Source organism: Tachysurus vachellii, chromosome 12 (assembly GCF_030014155.1).
Source record: "Tachysurus vachellii isolate PV-2020 chromosome 12, HZAU_Pvac_v1, whole genome shotgun sequence".
Classification (NCBI taxonomy): domain Eukaryota; kingdom Metazoa; phylum Chordata; class Actinopteri; order Siluriformes; family Bagridae; genus Tachysurus; species Tachysurus vachellii.
Window position 1 is genome coordinate 16,632,500 of NC_083471.1, and position 13,912 is coordinate 16,646,411.

Consider the following 13,912-nt stretch of genomic DNA (forward strand, 5'->3'; position numbering starts at 1 on the left):
CAGCAGAAGGTAAAGTTTATAAAGAATGGGGTTAAAACATCAAGTGCGCAGTTCTTGTGTTCTGTGCTCCAGAAACAATCTGATTATGAGAGAAGATCGGTTTGAGCTGAAGATTCTTCAGCGCTTTTTGCATCTGTGCTGAGCAGAAAATCATCTCAGTATACATGCAAAACACATTGAACCTTGAGGTGGATTAGCTACAACAGCAGAAGACCACATCAGGTTTCAGTCCTGTTAGCCAAGAACATGAATATGAAGCTAACATGAGTATAGACTCAACCACATCTAGAAAGCTGAAGACTGGGAAAAGAGCAGATAATGGGTTTCTACTAGCTGTTAAAGCAGCTGATGAGAGTGTGTGGATAAATCCAGGTGGATAAAAGATCCCAGGGTGTTTCATTAGAGGGAAAATACCCTCTTTTTTGGAAAGGGAACTAACATCAGCTAACTTATGATTATGTTAAAAATACTTGCTGCCAAGATAAACTTTTGCCCCATAAAGCAGTTATCTAGCTAACACAGCTAATAGGCAGCATGAAGTGGAGGATCTGCTAAACTTCTACTTGATGAAGATGATTCATTGAGTCGATTGTGAGTATAAATGAAAGCACAGAATACTAAAATTCGATCTGAAATATTCCCTTCACATTCTTTCCTGGTGTAACTGAAGCCAGCAGTTGGATGCCATGCTCTCGCTTTTATTTGCCAGACTAAAGAGATGCTCCTCCATAAGGCCGCATAAATATTTGAAAGGCAACATTATAGGGATGATTGAATGCAACGATGCTCCCTTTCTGCACAACCACGTCAGGCCATGAAAAGCCGGCATTCCACCAGCTCGTTGTGTAAATATTTGCCGTCGGTGTCTCCAGTCAGAGCAGTTTTGCAGAGAACGACTGAGCGCTTGGCACCAGGGGTGAGAAATAGAGCAATAGATAGATTTACAGAGAGAGAGGCTGAAAGAGAGGTGTAAGGGAGAAGCAGCAAAGGAAAAGCTTGGGGCGGTTAGCGGCTGCCTCGCTGAAGACCACACACACACACACACACACACACACACACACACCACACACACACACACATAGACAGAGCCCTGAGGAACCAGGGCCACCTAAGGAAAAGCTGGAATGGTGCAGAGAGAGAAACAGAGGTGTTTGAGTTGGAAAGCTGATGAAGGTTGTTCATTCCAGTGTTTGGGATGGAAGAAAGTGAAGCAGGGCAATGGCTTGTGTTTCAGATGGCTTTCGCATGGCTATGGTAGAAATATAATAATCTTTATTTTTGAAGAACCTTTCAGAGAAATAAGCAGTTTTACAGGAGAGGATCAACCTAAAGTAATATTCATGATACATTCAGCTTAAAAATGTTAAACACAAATACATGGCTGCAAAAATCTATTTCAACAATTTTTCCAGTATTTAAGTGCAAGGAAGCCATGACACCTAATAAAAATGTATAGTTTCTGAAGAGCACAGAGCTCTGTCCATCAGAGAGCATGATCTCTGGACAAAAGGAGCCTCTTATAATATTTATTTCTTTATTTCTGCATAAGCAAAGTGTTGACAGTCTAACGCACGGCTTGTTTCTTGTTGCTTGTTTCTTTGTCTATAAACATCACTAATGTGACTAAAAGTTGCAACGGTTACCTTTTTAAATTCTTAACAATTAGTTCTTCGTTTATTTACATATATAATACGGTCAATTTATTTGATTGGTTTTGTTTCTCATGGCTTTTCCTATTACTGCTACTGCTAGTAGCTACTGCTACTGAACTTGTTTTTAAACCTTCTGTTTTTGTTCACTTCTCGTTAAACACGGCATGTTGTCAGGAAAAAGAAATAAATAAAAATGGAAAAATCGACGAGAATCAAGGAGTTCGCCGCTTTCTAAACAATTACAATTAGCTCCAACCCTGTAGCTGCTCTCTGGCCTGATAAATAATTTACAGAAATGCATGTGATTGGAAAAGCAGGAGCAAAGGATCTGCCACAGAAAAGCTGCACTGGTTCAGGTTTAAAAACAATTATTCTTATTTATTTTATTTATTCACTTTCATTGGCTCTGGTATAGTATTCTCGAAATTCTTTGCCAGGTTCACATCAGAAAATCAGTCTAACTTTCTGACCAATTCCCACTTTATGCTCACTTGGGACAATGGAACAAGAATTCCTAAATGTTTCTGGAGATGTCCTGTAGCTCTATGAACACTTCAATAGTGACTTAATTCCAGTAAATTTATTTGAGTCCATGGACATTGCACTCTATCACCATGTCCTCTAAATTCAGCAGAGGAAAAGTAGAGAAACATGAGTTGAAGTGTGAACTTTAGAGCTTTATAGTATGCAGGCTACAGCGTGGGACATTTGTGACAGGTGCAGCCACAAGCACCGTCACACAACCCTGGGTGTCACATTTATTATCCAAGAGTATGCAGTAATAGAGTGTGTGTGTGTGTGTGTGTGTGTGTGTGTGTGTGTCTGTGTGGGTGGTTATTAAGGGCTGATGTCAACACTCAAGTCTGCTGAGTGGAGTCTAATCAGGCTTGCACTGCCACGGGCTCCTACACGGGGAGGTCTGGGCTGCAGTCCATGTCTGTCACACACCCATAACCACACACCAACACAGAGCATGGAGAAGTGACTCACACACTCGCAGAACCACACACCAGGGCCAACTGTGGTGCCCACACACACACACACACACACACACACACACACATATACATACTTATACACATTCTCTCTCTCTCTTTCAAACACACACACACACACACACACACACACCATATACGTATACACATTCTTTCTTTTGCCGGCTGCTAAGTAATAGTGTTCAACACCTAAAGCTAATCCTAACTGTAATTGCAGTAACCAAATTAAAATATTGAAATAAAATATTTTTTTGTTTAAAAAAATTATATGTCTATCCTTATGGAGATATTTGGTCATGCCTACATACAAATAAAGGACTTCCTTTCTACACACACACACACACATACACACACACTCTTTCACCATACAATACCAAGCTATTACACATCACTACACACTTTCACATAATCACACAGTAACACAAGGTGCCTGTTTATGTTCACACCACACCACACCCTCTCACACGTGTTAGCTTTTTGTTGAGTCACACCAGTACACCAGCCTCCCTGCATTACTTTCTCCCACAATCCTTCTCTCACTCACTCACTACCTCATACTGACACTATCCTTCTTTCACTCATTGCCTTACTCACTGCCTCAATTCTCTCACATGCTGCCTCACTTTCCCACACTACTTCACTCTCATGATCACTCTCTCGCTCACTGCCTTACTCTCTCACACACAGCCTCACTCTCTCGATCACTGCCTCATGTTCTGCCTCGCCACTGCCTCACTCACTACCTCACTCTTCTGCTCACTGCCCCACTCTCTCGCTCATGGCCTCACTCTCTCGCTCATTAACTCATGTTTTGCCTCACTCTCCTGCTCACTGCCTCACTCTCACACACTACTTCACTCTCTTGCTCACTGCCTCAGTCTCCCACTCTACTTCGCTCTCTTGCTCACTGCCTCACTCTCACACTCTACTTCGCGCTCTTGCTCACTGCCTCAGTCTCACACACTACTTCGCTCTCTTGCTCACTGCCTCTCGCTCACACACTACTTCGCTCTCTTGCTCACTGCCTCAGTCTCACACACTGCTTCGCTCTCTTGCTCACTGCCTCACTCTCACACACTGCTTCACTCTCTTGCTCACTGCACCACACTCTCATATATTCCCTCACTCACTGCTTCTCGCCTTCCCTCCCTCACTAATTCATTTATTCCCTCACTCACTCTGTACGATCACACTCACTGCCTCATCACCTCCCACCCACAGGTACGCATTTCCCTGTCTCCCCCCTCATTCACACCCACACTCTCACCTTCTCCTCTACTCCCACACTCACAGGAAAGTGCTGCATTTTTGCACTCCTGTGTAATCTGGGCTATATACCAGTCTGGAGCACTCAGAAGCAGCACAGTAATCAGTAAAAAAAACATTCAGAGAATAGAAGTTACAGACGTTACATGGGGTGTTTCTCTTACACTGACTTTTCTGCTCTGAGAAGTGTACTGATGGTTTAAACAACAATTAGAGCTAGCTGATAATACGATGTTGCATCATGAGCAACCGTTTAGATAACGTGTGTATTACTTCTTGAAAACCGACAGATTTAAAGATGGCAGCAGATGATCCTGGGAGATAAAGAAAGAAAAATGGACAACAGGTTACCAGCAATCTACCAGGTTACCTTACACCTCTGTAAAAACACCTCTGTAAAACCTAACACACACACCCTTAATGTCGTCTTGTCTAAATTAAAGTTCTTTGTTTTCTTTACTTAAAGGTAATTTCCCCTCAAATTATTAAGTATTTTTGTACCAATTCTATTTTCCCTCATTTTCCATGGTAGACATTAAGCAAATGAGTCATTAAACTCACTTTTTTCCCCCCTGGTATTACATGGAGGAAAAAAACTAAATATTTTACGTTTCTATTCATACAATATGTTCTTTTGCAGTGTTTTCCACTTCTAACCATAATAAACTTGTGAATTACACTCTGATATTCCAGCGCTGGATTAACGAATCTGTTAATACTGCATGCAACTTGACAGCTGAAACTGGAGCAACTAAATTAGTGAAAGCGTTGGCGGGTTTCAAGGGGGTGGGAAAAAAAACCCCACCTGCCAGAATCTTTTTCCCCTCTCTGTGTGAAAGCATGTGCAATTCCTTTAACAGCTGTTGTCTGTGTTTGCAACGGAAAAATACAAGGGGTTTGTATTCGGACCGGGAAGATTCTGGCAGGAACGAGTTGCAGGACAGGAGTGGAGCAGACAGCAGTGTATTAAACATTACACATTTTAAAATAAATACAGCGATTCAAAGCCACACCTAGGCTGTAAGGCTTTTCTTCCATCTGCTCATTTTCACTGAATCAAACCTGGTGTTGTATTCCTGTCCTGATTAGGAGCCAGAATATTGACAAGTACAAAGACTGAACATGACAAAAAGTAAAGGAACTGAAAATAGTGAATAATGACATTTATTCATTTGGGCTTGAATTCACTTTAGTTTAATTCTGTAAACTCCTGATGAATACTATTTGGTGTATTAAGATGAAAAATATAGGTTTCTAAGCAGGATTGTTTATAGCCTAACTGGTAGAGCTGAAAGGATGAGAAATGTAAGGAAAGAAAAACAATTAACTGTTCAGATGGACTGTAGCCTACTATTTGGTGAAGGTGATTTTGTATGATAGGTAACTTGAGTTTAATATAAAAGTTTGCATCCTTCTGTTGTATTAAAAACCTGTTAGTTTGTACATACTAAATATTACATTGAGTCAAATTCAGCAGTTATTTTCAGATCTTTCCTGAAGCTGAACAAGGAGATGACAAGAGTGTGTTTAGTGATGTCGTTACCAGCAGTGAAAGTCATCATTCTGCAATGGAAGAAACAGATGCAGAGACACAGCCAGAGTGGAAGAAAAATGGTGATGGTTTCATCATTTTGAAGTGAAGGCATCCAAACATTTACAATCAAGTCTCTACTGTATTAAAAAAAAAAAGTATTCAGCTTTACTCAACTGTATGACAAACTGCAGTACTGGGATAACTGTGGGAATTTTCTAGGACATTATGAATAATTTAAATGCTTAACAGGCCCCAGGATCACAAACTGATTGAGGCATAGAAAGTAGATTTCAGTTCAACAGTGAAAGAGAGAGAGCAAGAGAGAGAGAGAGACGAAGAGATAGAGTCTGAGACAGGCATTGATCCACCTTCACTCTTTGAAGGGCCGAAGGCATCCACCGCCTCTCGTATCTGTGCCAAGTTGCTCTTAAAAGCTGACAGGAAGCGGTGAAGTGCAGCCTCTGACGCTGTGCTCCTCAGATCCTCATAACATGAAAGGACATCTGGGATAAAATGGAAGGAAAAAAAAAAGAGAGAAAGAAGTGAGAAAAAAGGGGTGAAAGAGCCTGTCGTATCAAACAGAATGGCTCAGATGTGCATGGCTAATTCAGCTCAAAACACAGAGGAGCTAGAATATTTGCAATTCTATGTGAAGAGCGTTGAGCAAGATGAACATTACACAGAGACACCAGTGATGTTTAAAAACGCACATCATAGACTGTAGTACTGATTATGTCTTAATACACCGGAACTGCTTGAATTTAATCACTGCTGAATGTGGACTTAAAAAGAGGTTCATTATATTACAGAAACATTATGCTTTAAAGGGAAATTTATTGTGTTTCGGCCTTCTTTTTAGTTAAACTTTCATTTTTTATTTTAAGTTAGTGTTGCTTCCAAGCTTGTGGTCTCTTTGTCCCTGCCACTTGGTGAGGCAATTCAGGATTTTTCTGGCTGCAAGCTTTCTATAGTTCTCTTTATACAAATATATGTATCTGTATGGAAAGTCTCAGTTATAGTTACTTACAGTATCCCAGTTTTTTTTTTCCAAAGCAGTTACTAAACAAAATAATCTTGCAAGCTGTGCAAAGAAGTCTATGGCGGGTCAGATGGCTTCTGTATCGGGAAATTAGACAGTTCTTAGCCATGTTTAGTGAAAAATAATGTTAGATATCTGTCTTTAAAAACGGAAGGGAATGTGTTCTCATGCGTTTTCATGATATGTAAAATGTTAAAGCCTCTGTATCCCCTTGTATAATGATGATCCAGAGCTCTGGTATGCACCATGCACAGCAAGAGCAGATCTGTGGTGACCTCACAAGTCTTACAGCTGTGTTTCCCCAAGCCAAGCCTCAGGAAATCCAGACAGTCCACATGTTTTGCTCTGTCTCAGTTCCTGAATGGCCTCACTAAACAGATGACAAAATGCTGACAGACCACATGCTTGGAACATTAACATTTAAACATAAAAAAGTAAGTCTAATTATGAGAGGAACTATATATACATGAGATAAAAGACTGATTTGTTCATCAACACAGCGGTTATGGATAAATGTTTACAGAATGCAGAAATTAGACACATCGTTTTTTGTTTTTAATACTGAACATGATTCTCATCATTAGATGCTTGCTAGGGTTTTGACTCACTCTGCTGACTTTAATGAAAAGTATATATTGTGTTAATTGTTCAGTGTAACACGGCAACCATGAGAGTTTGTCATGTGACAGTTTGTCAGTTTGTTTGTGATTCACTCAAATCACTGAAGGAATTTTCCAGAGAATCTGGTTGTGTGCAAATTCACTTATTGTAAATTCTTTTGGCTTTTAGCATGTAATGTCTGTCTAAACACACATACACAATCAAACACATACACTTACACACATACAATCAAACATTTACACTCTCTCTTTCTCTCTCTCTCTCTCTCACACACACACACACAATCAAACACACTCACACAAAGTCACACACACACACACACACGCACGCACACACACACGCAAACATACAATCAAACACACTCACACAAAATCTCACACACACGCACACACAAAATATTCAGTTTGATTGCTAGCTCCAGGTGTGATGCAATCTGTAACACAGCAGAACTGTTGACCATATGGGGGACTGAACTGGGGAAATAATGCTCTACATTATGCTGAGACAAAGCAGGAGGTCCAGCATTAGGCTTTTAATGAGGAGTTATGTGTGCCAGTGAAATGGAGAGAACAAGCACCAGGCTATATATGCTCTATTCCAAAAACAAATGCATCTTCAGGTGCGAGATTCAATATACAAACATCTACAGACACACACACCTGCATATAGACACATCTATACACACGCACACATACTCTCACACGCACATCTATATAAACACAAACACACACACATCTAGATAGACACACTTTGGAATGCATGCCTGCCTCTCCTCACCAGTACTTTGTTTTCATCACTTCTTGAGTGACTTCTTCTAAAGTAGCTGTTCTTATGTACTGCTGCAGACACTCACACAAGCCAAAACACAAACACACACAAAACACTACATGCAAAACTACTCACAGTATTCATTTGAGCTGCAGATGAAAATGGTCAGGTGTAGAGAATGCACTTGAGATACCCTATTACTACTATCTCTCTCTCTCTCTCTCTCTCTCTCTTACTCTCTCTCTATCAGTATGTATGTATAGGTGTGCGTGTGTGTGTGTGTGTTTTTTCAGGGATTTTATATATTCATTCAAGCAATTGTCTGATAAAATAAAAACCCATCCTTCCCCATTTCCACAGTCAGCAGGATCAATATTATCAAACAGCAGTGTCCTGATTATGCGGTTTGTTCTAAGCAGAAATAGCTGATGTCTGGAATTGCATGTTTGCGGGCTGCAGGTAGACACAATTACTCTTTCCAGAAAATGTTCAGGCTGAGATGATGCACCGGGATCTTCTGCCAAATGCTGTTTTTATCCTGCTTCTTTTTTCAAATTAAATGGCGCATCCATATAGGCAAATTATTCGACTGCTTAGAAAAGCACTTTGTGTGAAGCAAAATGGGCCAATAATCACCTGTTTGCTGTTAGGTGCTTGGTGCCATTTTGTACTATCTGCTCTGTAAAAACACCAAATGGTTGAAGAAGGTGCTAGTTGTCACTCTGGTCACCTTATTCCACACTCCAGAAGCCTGTGATAGCTTTCTGATGCCATTACTGATTTGAGTTCTGAATGGAGCCTGACACTGATTGTTGTATTAATGCACCAAAATACAGCTCTGTGGTAGTTAATTGAGGTCATATGGATTGTGTACAAAAGTGCATTTTTATTTGGTCTGTACACCAGCAGCACACAGTATAAATTGTTCATTTCATTTTAACATCATGGACTATATAAGGTATAAAACACAAAAAAAAAGTATCAACAACCAGGTGGTATGATGGTATGAGTTCCAGTACAAAGCAAAGTTAATGTTTTCACCCCATAATAAAGATGATTATTTCTAATAACAGAATGCCCTGAAGTGTAAGAGTGTTGCAGCATTGATATATATGTTTGTAGAGCAATCTGGACGTAATCAGTGCCCATTTTCCATTGCACTGTCACTGGAGACTCAATCCATAAAAGCTACTACAGAAAGCTTCAACATATTAAACAATTATGCACATATATTTTTGGTTTATTATTTATCTCAGATTATGAGGAACATCTGCCACAGAAGTATCTGTGAATGAGCTGTAACTATAGAAATGATACTGAACACATTAATCTAAAGCTGTGATTTGCTAGCACTCAGCACGACTGTTAGAGCAGCTGTTCTAGAAAACTGTAATGAACAATTTCTGACTAATGAGATTTGGGAATTCAATGACACTCTGGTATAATTTCAAGTAAAATGGATAGTGAGAGTAGAGAGCAAGTGAGAGAGAGTAGAGCAAGTTTATACAGCAACATGTTACGTTGAAAGTTAAACTGTTTAATAATAGACTAGTTCTTAATTCATGTTACATTAATGAACTTGATGTTTGAAGGTTGAAGCTTAGATCAAACCAATTCAACCGCAGTAAAGAGAGAGTTATTTCCACTGCAAAACAAAACACATGGCCCTCTTCAAATTGTTTTGAAAATGTACCTTGCAGTGGAACACACAGACTCTGAGAGATGTTCTCCTGGAATGCTCGATAAGCCTGTCGGATTCCCTGGACAAGCTCCTCTATGGTCCGGACCTGCAGGCTGTACAAGCTTCTGTGGAAGTCCAACTCAGCCTGAAGAGCTTCCACCTACATCCCCAGAAGAGAAGACAAAAATACGCATCTCCAATAACAAGCCAAAGGGCCAGATGTTGTTTGGAGAAGATGGCTTTTACTGAAAAAGCAGATCCTACTTTAAAGTTTTGTGTTCTAGCAAATATCTCGAAGCACATTTAAAGAGACTTGTTCAAAAGGTAAAGATCTTAACCTAGAATGATCCAGCCTCGAGGAAAGCCAATCAAGACATCTCATGAATACAGTGTCTAACGGTTGTGTATAACTCATGAACACAGTGTATAACACACAGATAAAGTGAAATGGCCTTCTTATAAGTGTGTATTTCCTCACAAATGCCAGGTCTTTAAAAATGCATAATGGGCCCATAACCCTGAGTCAGAAGGCGCCTGGGCAATGCTGCGCCTGACTGTAGAGAGGCGTCACAACAAGTGTTGCATTAATCATTGTGTTTCTCCTGGTCAGGCAGAGTGTATCATGAATGATTCATAGCTTAGCCCTTTTGTGCTACAATAGGGAGGTACAATCAGGACTCTTTGCCTGAAATAACAGTTTGATGACCCCTGAGGTTGAAGCAGAAGAGGTTTAGACAGGAACGCCCCGGTCAGGTTATTTTAGTATGAAATATTGATTGGCATTGACAGACTGTTAGCATACAGAGCGGGGTAGATTACCACAAAGAGGAGGCATGAGCATGGGCTTGGCAGTGAGAACAGGAAACAGAAGATATGAAAAAAAAGATGGGGGGAAAAAAGACAGGAATTAACAAGGATAACTGACACAAAAGCATGACCACGACCACCCTGCTGGCTGCAGAGGAGAGAGAAAGAGACAGACAAACACAGACGAGCCAATACAGCTGTGAGTGAGTCTCCCTCTTTCTTTCTTTTCTTTCTCTAAGCACACGCACCTGCTGTTGGGCCATCAGTACTGAGTAATTGGCGGCTCGGCTCAGGGCCTGGGCGGCGCGCCTCGCCCGCTGGAGGGGTGCTCCTCGGGGAAAAGCTGGCAGCGCTGCCAGGATATTCTCCACCTCCAGCTCCCGAATTACCCACTGCTCTGGGTTGGCCTGCAAACACACAGTCACAGTGAGCTCTAGACTGTTAGCCAGGACATTTCTTCCTAAAGGGGCTGATTGAGTAGCTTTTCTGCTGGGAGATTATAAAACAATGTAGTAAAACATAACTGCATTCAGAACTATCTGCACACTGGTTGACAGTTTTCCATCACATAAGAAGAGAGCAGAAAGCTAGAATCAACAAATTTCTTCTTGCCATTAATAAATGACTCTAAATTCTTATGAAACAGCAGCAACAATAAAGATCCAAAAGACCTTTTATATTTGGATTTATTTCTCAATGTGCATTGTTAATGGTTTCTTTTATAGAAGGTGACTGCAAAAAAAAGGCTCATTTTAAATATAAAGCATGACATGATTGTGATTTGGGAAGCCAGATTCACATCCAGAATTCTAATCCTACATGTTATCTACTGGTGATCCATTCAATACACTCAAACAGTAGACTCAATACACTCCATCACACAAACATACTGTATTAGAATATACTTTGGCTTTGAATATATTTCTGTATTATTTTTACTCTGTTTCAAATCTGCTAAGAATAAAACCACCAAACTCTGCCTGCTGACAGTAATCTGTCTACTTTACCTCCTGATCACAAAGCATCAGGAAACACTATATCTTTGGGCAAGTCAAGTGAATCTGCTTAGTCCTTGGAAAAACGAGACAGCGGGCCGGTTCAGGTCCTCATCTGACACATTTACTTTGATGAATTATTCAATAATGAAGAGAGTTGTGCTGCGAGAGATCTTATCAGCTCCTGCTCATGGACACCACTGAATGCATCAAAACAGGGAGCCAACAGAAGCCTTTTGGTGCATATTATGGTATTTTATTCTTGGATGAGATTCATGCATGTGATGTTTTTATATAACACAACCTGACACTGCTGTGTAGAAAACCACACACACCCTGATCATACAACAGGGGGATGAATTTGAATGCCGTCAACGCAGACATGTAGTTATGCATATGGTGGTGTATTTGTGCACGGACAAGCCGATTCCGATTAAAAATGTATTTGTATTATAATGTATACTGTGTACAACCATACACAGTATGACATGAAGTGAAATACTTCACAACTGTTTGTGTCATATAAACAGAAAAAAATAGACTAAAAACAGATTTGACATGTACGGTTTCTATGGAAATTGTTCCTTGGCAGACTGGATACACATAATGTAGTGTGAATGGAGAATCATATATAAAGTAGAGTTGCTCCACGTCTTATGGAAAGGTCATCGCTCTGTCTGTAAATCAGGTTCTATGAGGCTTAGTCATATGAGGAATCTGTCAGCGAAATGCCTCAGCAGTCTGATCATTTGTGTGGATGAATGTAGCAGAGGTGAGGGTTAAAAGCCTGTTCCTTCACTGTTTACAGTAACAGAGCACTAACAGGGCCTCAGGCTGTTTAGCGGGACGTGAATAAACACCATCCATTGCTATGACAAGATTTAGCCGTACATTTACATTGCACGAGGCATGAGCGTCTCTCTGGGATCCCTTCACCGTTACCTTACCACCTGATGGGAGTGCCACTCAACAACACAGCATGCAAATGAAGCTGTCAATCAGCTTATCTGCTGCTTGTATCCCCTTACGTTATCCAGGTGGGAAACAAAAAGAAGTCAAAACAGGAAAATGTACAAATATCAAATTAAAGATACGAAAAATAAAACGTTAGCTTGTTGTGAAAATAAGCGAAGTATGACGTTTGGTAGAACTTGGTTTTATAAAGGTTTGGGCCTATAAATAAGTAGAGAATATTTATCACATATAGAGAGGAGAATATAAAGGTTTTAATTGATAAGATAATATTTAACACCTTAGCACCAGACAATTTTGTTGCTGATATTTAAGAAAAATCTTCAAATCCTTACATTTCCTACATACATATAGGACATATGTTGCTATAAACTAAGCTTGTTTTTTCATGTACTTAAAGCTGTCTAATCTTTTTTACCATCATCTGACCACTGAATACAAAGAATGAGACAGATAAATCGTTTTCCATTGTTTTTTATGATCTAGCTGGAGGTCTATTGTCAGATATTCTCAGAAATAAAGGTATGGTACTGAACTTTTCCTTGATGACGGAGTGCTACCATGGAGGGTGTATCTTCTACACGGAAAGCTGCTTGTGGTATTTTTACTTAGCTTTTATTATAAAAAAAAAAAAACATACAGGCACAACAGTGCTTTTCAAGATTCAGTTATATGTCTTTTATTTTTACATTATTCTAATGTCTCCAGGTGAAAAACACTGATTAAGCATACAAATGATATGCCTCTGATGATGTCAGTGACAAGCAAAAACAATTATTTACTGGAAGATAATTCTTCCCCCTACAAAGCTGCCTGCATGTAGTAATGGAAATTGGAAGTAGCACAATTGTGCCAGCCAACTTGAGCAGTTATCAGCAAAATGGGCACAAAGTCTTGGAATTATTTAATCCATTTGATTGTTTGTGTTTTTACAAGTCATATTTGTTGTCTAAGCCGAGCTCTAGGAGGGACTCGTTAACTTTCGGAAACTGATCCTGACAGACTGACTTCTAAGAAAAGTTAACAGTTTGTTATAATAAAATTGCACCAACACTCAGGGTAAATGTTTTATACATTTTTTTTTTAAACTTGACTACCATGAATAATGGATTTAAGCACCACAAATGTCCCACCGGATTCAATAATTTTCTGTCTAGAATAGCAAGCTATAAACGGCAAGCTATAAACTCTGCTTTGTACCTCCAGCTCCTGAATCATGCACAAGCCACTGCTGAATACTCAGACATGCATCTCCAAGTCTATTAATATGATAAACTGCAGCTTCAGGGAGGAAAAAAAAAAGAAAGTCACAAGATATGACAATAACAGGACCTGTCACAGGTATCACAGTGTTCATGTCAGGTCTCACAGCTTAGTGAACTCTTTTTTTCTCCCGCTTTCAGCCTGGAGAAATGAGATTCCAACAGCCTTTCAAAATTCATTCCTCGTTTTGCTGTTTATGCATTTATTATCATAATTTCATCACCCTGCCCATAATAACAGCTTCTTTGTCCTCCCCTTTCGAGATGTCCCTGTTGGTGGACGGACTGTACACCAGCTTGTTTACACCTGCACACCAGGT

At 39.9% G+C, this 13,912-nt stretch overlaps 1 protein-coding gene across 2 annotated transcripts in view; it reads right to left on the minus strand.

Moving 5' to 3' along the window:
* LOC132855390 (uncharacterized) overlaps positions 1-13,912 on the minus strand; it is a 62,183-nt gene that overhangs the window by 3,238 nt on the left and 45,033 nt on the right. Inside the window, exons 9-11 of one of the 2 annotated variants that reach the window (XM_060884290.1) lie at positions 10,612-10,770; positions 9,569-9,716; positions 5,816-5,950 (exon numbers count right to left, since the gene is read on the minus strand). In XM_060884290.1, the coding sequence (XP_060740273.1) occupies positions 5,816-5,950; positions 9,569-9,716; positions 10,612-10,770 (442 nt within the window). The remainder of the gene's footprint in view (positions 1-5,815; positions 5,951-9,568; positions 9,717-10,611; positions 10,771-13,912) is intronic. The other variant, XM_060884291.1, reaches the window with a different exon arrangement.